We start from the raw sequence: 6,000 nt of genomic DNA on the forward strand, positions 1-6,000 counted from the left end.
CAGAAAGACAATCAACAACCTCTCCGCCGGCATATTTACTAAATTCCTAATCATGAAGTTCCTAGCGGATGACGAAACAATAGCAACCATACACGGCGAAAGGAAAGTTGCAGTGGAGTACGACAACACCATTCTAGCCCTCTGAAAACGATCCCGAGATGCGGCAGGAATCTTCCTAGCCAACCTGGACGCCCAACAAGTCGGCCAACCCAGACCAGAATTGGAAGGAGACATGGAACAACTACAGATAGGGCCAACCAAGGATGAGTTCACCTTCATTAACAAGAACCTACCCTTTAACTTTAAAGTAAACTCACGGAACTCCTTAAACAAAACAGAAACCTTTTTGCCTTTACTCCTGCCAACATTCCAGAAATAGACCCAGATATGATGTCTCACCATTTAGCCGTAGACCCAAAGGCCAAATCAGTTGCCCAAAGGAGAAGGAAGATGTCTGTTGAACAAGCAATTGGGGTCAAAAATCATGTCAAGAGCCTGCTTGAAGGAGGCTTCATTCGGGAACTCTCGTACGCAACTTGGCTGGCCAATGTCGTGTTGGTAAAAAGGCAGACGACAAATGGCAAATGTGCGTCGACTACATGGACTTGAACAAAGCCTGCCCAAAGGACACCTTTCCCCTACTAAACATCGATGGACTGGTGGACACCGCCTTAGGACACCAATATCTTATCTTCATGGATGCGTACTTGGGATACAACCAGATCCCTGTGCACAAGCCGAATAAAGAGAAAACAGCGTTTGTAACCACTGAAGGCACTTATTCTTACAGAGTCATGTCCTGCGTGCTAAAAAACACCAGAGCCACCTATCAAAGGCTCATCACGAAAATCTTAAAAGATCTCTCTGGAATCAAACTGGAGGTTTACATTGACGATATACTGGCCAAAACAGAAATAGGCGAAGAACTCATTGTCGATCTCAAAGTTATACTAAGCATCCTGAGGAGGCATCGGATGCCCCTCAACTCGGCCAAATGCGCATTTAGAATGGAGGCTGGAAAATTCCTGGGCTTCATGATCACTCAATGAGGAGTAGAGGCAAACCCAAAAAAATGTCGGGCCACCCTCGAGATGACCAGCCCTGCAAATCTCAAGGACGTTCCAAGGATGATCGAACGACTCGCCGCCCTCTCATGCTTCCACGGACCCTCGGTCCAAAGAGTCATCCCTTTTTTCAAACTAATGAAAAAGGGCATAAATTTTAAGTGGGAACTTGAATGCGAAGAGGCCTTCCAATACTTCAAAAAGGTTCTAGCAGAACCTCCCTGCTCTCAAAACCCAAAGCGGGAGAAACGTTGTACCTTTACCTATCCATAACGGAAGATGCATTAGCAGTAATCTAGGAAGACGAATAAAAAACACAAGGGCCGATATACTTCATAAGTAAAGTTCTCTAGAATACCAAAAGACGTTATTCCAGACTCGAAAAACTCCATGCACTGCTCACGGCATCCTGACAGCTCCGACAATATTTCCAGGGCCACCCTAACACGGTCTGGACTGACCAGGCCATCAAGCAAGTCCTCCAGAAACCAGGCCTATCGGGGTGAATGCTTTCCTGGTCAGTGGAACTCTCCCAGTATGAAATTCAATTTGAACCCAGAAACGCGATTAAAGCTCAGGCCATGGCAAATTTCATCGTGGAGATGTCCCCTAAAAATAAAGCTCTTGAACAATGGAAACTCCATGTTGACGGCTCGTTAAATAACAACTCTGACAGAGCAGGGATAATATTGGAAAATGAGAACAGGATCACAATCGAGCAATTAATTCGATATGACTTTCTGATTTCTAACAATCAAGTAGAGTATGAAGCCCTCCTAGATGGACTAACATTGGCCAACGAGATCAGTGCAAGAACACTGGAGGTCTACAGCGATTCTCAGATAGTCAGTTCACAAATAAACAGAAATTACCAAAAACGAGACGCTCTGCTGCAACAATACCTATCCAAGTTTAAGGAGTTGATCACCAAATTTGACCTGGTGTCTATTCGGCACATTTCCAGAGAAAGGAACGCAAGAGCCGACTTACTCTCAAAGCTGGCGAGCACCAAGTCAGTCTCAAGAAACCGCTTACTAGTCTAAGAGGTCATCAAAGAACCCTCCGTCGCGACCACACCCTCGACAAACCTGACCTTGACCAATCAAAACTCATGGACCTTCCCAATCCTCATGTACCTCACAAACGGGGAACTGCCCGAGGACCCAAAGGAAGCTATAGGTGAAGCAGGAGGCTGCAAAATACACCACGATAGTGGGACAGTTGTACAAATGAAGAATGTTCCAACCCCTCCTTAAGTGCATAAAACCCGACGAAACGGACTACATACTTCACAAGATTCACGAAGGATGCTGCGGATGTCAGGGGAAAAACCTTGGCTCAGAAAGTCATCCGAGCCGAATACTTCTGGCCCACGATCATTAAAGATGCTCTCCGGTTGGTCAAAAGCTGCAAGCAGTGCTAAGTGCATGCCGACCTCCACTAGGCAGCCCCTCACCAACTCAGTACGATATCGACAGACCACCCCTTCAAAACTTGGGGAACTGACCTCGTAGGACTTTTTCCCATGGCTCCCAGACAACTCAGATTTCTCATCGTAGCCATCAACTACTACACAAAGTGGATTGAGGCCGAAGCACTGGCCGCAATCAAGGCCAGCCAATGCCGAAAAGTTTTTTGGAAACAAGTCATAACCCAATTCAGAATCCCAAAAGTTGTGATCTCAGATAATGGGACCCCGTTCACTGACAGACATTTTAGAAAATTCCTAGAGGGACTCGACATCTCACAGAAGTTCAGCTCGGTTGAACACCCATAGACTAACGGCCAAGTAGAAACGGCCAACAAAATCATCCTAAAAGGGCTCAAGAAAAGCCTACACAAACCCAAAGGATTGTATGGTGACGAGCTCAATTTAGTTCTCTGGTCATACCAAACATTACCACAAACCAGGAATGGAGAGACCCCTTTAGGCTAACATACAGTTTAGAGGCCGTCATCCACGTAGAAATCAGGGAACATAGCCCTCGAAGGACCATAGGAGGTCACGAAGAAACAGCGAAATGAGGTTTCGTAGACGAGGCTAGGAGTATAGCCCACCTGCAAGAACTCTCCTTGAAGCAAAGGATAAGTCTACGGTACAACCAAAATGTCGTGAAGTGAGATTTCAAGCAAGTGGACCTGGTTTTATGACAAAACGATATCGGCCCCTCGACACCCGGAGAAGGAAAACTAACTCCCAAATGGGAAGGACCCTACCAGGTTAAATCCATAATCGAGAAAGGGAGCCTACAAACTGTAGCGACTCAACGACACTGAGATACCCTAGTCGTGCAACGCCGTAGACATTTGCCGCTACTACCCATTGACAGACCTTCCCGAGATGACAACTTAGGTTTTTTCTTTTTAGCTTTAATTCTTTTATCTCATATCTTTTATTAATTATTAAGTTCATGGTGTTTTCTTTTCTGGGCACTCTTTCCTACCCAAACACAATGGGAGGTTTTAACGAGGCCTAAGTCTTTAATACAAAGTTTATTTAAAATAAAATTTCCTTTTGAATTTTTAACATTTTTACTCGAACAGATAGTATGAACAAACACGGCTACCACCGGGGCACAATTAACCCCGAGGCCAACGAAACAGATATCTCAAGAAACTAGCAACACGTACAAATTCATCCTGCCAAGATGCCTAAAACACAATTCATAACAAAACGACCAAAACAAGACAACAAAGACGTTCAAGTCACCGACTAAACGGCTTAAAAACAAAAAGAAATTGTTGCATCAAAAAACAAGCAATATATATGCCGAACAGATGGCTTACAAACTTATAAGATAAAGACAAACAAAATTATTCTAAATCCACGATCGCCCCATCCCTCACGGTCTAGAAGACCCCTATGACTAACACGTTAACATCGGGTGCCAACACCCGAACCTGAGCCTTCAAAACCTCCTCCGTTGTAGAGATCGTGTCTTTTGCATCAGTAAGCAAACCTTCATTCTCCTTATTTAGCATGGCAATCTCAATCTTTAAAGTTTCCACATTGGCAAACAGGGAAGCGACTCTCAACTCAGCATCGGATGCCCATTTTCGCTCCCGAGACACTTGGGAAAAAAGCAAAGTTTTCAACTCGGAGAGACGGAGGATCTCCGAACCAGAATCCTCACCATCCTTCACAGGCTTCAACCGAGCAGCCTTCAATGCCCCCAACTGCTCCTTCAACCTACCAGATTTTGCTTGGGATTAGCAAAGCATGCCATCCAAAAGAGCCACTTGAGACAGCAATATTGACTCCACCTTCATAATGATAGCAGCCAAGCGAAGGATAGCGTGGTATAGGACTTCGCCTGACCGGCAACGTCACAATCATGGAAGAAGTCCTTAGTGCCTGGCAGGAGGTGTTGATCGATGAAATAGGCCCCTCCTCTTCCATGTTCTCCCTGCTACTCACCTCAATTGTTCTCTTCCGCTTCTTACTATATTCTGGAATAGGAACCTCTACGACCTCAACATTGACCCCGGCAGCAGCCGCCTCACCCGCATGATCTTGTTTGGGCATAAAGGTTTAAATTAGTCCCTACGTGTTGCGCATAATTCTGTTTTAGTCCTTAAGGTTTAAAATATCCTATTTGAATCCAAAAAAGTTTCATTTAGTTTCAATGTAGTCCTACCGTGAGGTCAAAATTAAATAATTAACGAAATGTCCTACATGACAGCAATATAAGAACAAGGTCGATAATCTGGAGAATAAGTACAAGTACAAGCTCTAGAGGTACAAAATCAACCGTGGATACATCAATACATTTATTTATCATTCTCTTTAGTTCTATAGAAATATTTCATTTAAATTGTAAGAAAAATAATAAATAAATACATTGATGCATCCACGGTTAATTTTGTGCCTTTGGAACTTGTACTTATTCTTCAGATTATCCATCTTATTCTTATACTGCTGTCATGTAGGATATTTCGTTAATTATTTAATTTTGACCTCACGGTGGGACTACATTGAAGCTAACTGAAACTGTTTTGGATTCAGATAGGACAATTTAAACTTTAAAGACTAAAACAAGATTACACCCAAACGTAAGGACTAATTTACTACTTTACCCTTGTATTTATTTAATTTAAATATAAAAAAAATCTCACCTCACACTAGCTACATATATATAATTGTGATTCGTGACAGTGGCTTTTTTACCTAAATGCGCATCTAAAAAACATTAATTCCCAAAATGCGCATGGCTGGAAATGTTTCTGTAAATGCGCATTGCCATTTTGTGGCCTCTGCCCGTGAAATAGAAATGAACTCTATTTCAATTATGGTGCCCACGAAATGGGCAATCCATGTCATGCCAACCACACACGAAATGGCTATCCCATTTCCATGAGGGCAGCAGCGAAATGGAAGGAGGAACTCAGAGCAGGCATCAGCGAAATGGGTGTACGGCTGAGTTCAGAATCCATGTCTCCTGTACCGCACACGAAATATCACAAATTTGTGTGTACTGCACACGAATTGGGACAACGGCTAGGCTATAAAAACCCTTTGCCAGCAGAAGTAAAGCCACATTTCTCACTCTCACTTCTTCTACCCTTCCTTCTTCTCCGAAAATTCCACTCTCACAGGAGATACTTTCACTAATTTTTGGGTGTCATAATGGCATCTGAATATATTTATGTGGTCATATATCCTAACGGTGAAATTTCGTATATAGCTGAGGGAGTGACCTTTATGTGTGACGACCCACTTTGGATAATGATTTCCCCACAGTCGTGTCTGCAACAACTTAAAAATATGATTCTGATGAACACTGGGCTGATTGAAAAAAAGGAGATCAGTACGCTCATTTACAGGATGTCCGTTGCTGTAGCAAGTTCGTTTACATATCAGAAAATACATATTAAATCTGACCAGCACGTGTCGATGATGTTTTCATATCATCGTAGTATCAGAAGCATCTATTCG

At 43.2% G+C, this 6,000-nt stretch overlaps 1 protein-coding gene across 1 annotated transcript; it reads left to right on the forward strand.

Moving 5' to 3' along the window:
• The first annotated feature begins 1,645 nt into the window (after nt 1-1,645).
• Nucleotides 1,646-2,107, forward strand: LOC140179170 (uncharacterized). The gene has a single exon (XM_072217825.1). It carries the CDS (start codon nt 1,646-1,648, stop codon nt 2,105-2,107), a length of 462 nt encoding a protein of 153 aa, XP_072073926.1.
• The last annotated feature ends 3,893 nt before the right edge of the window (nt 2,108-6,000 follow it).

Source organism: Arachis hypogaea, chromosome 15 (genome assembly GCF_003086295.3).
Source record: "Arachis hypogaea cultivar Tifrunner chromosome 15, arahy.Tifrunner.gnm2.J5K5, whole genome shotgun sequence".
In the NCBI taxonomy this organism is placed as follows: Eukaryota; Viridiplantae; Streptophyta; class Magnoliopsida; order Fabales; family Fabaceae; genus Arachis; species Arachis hypogaea.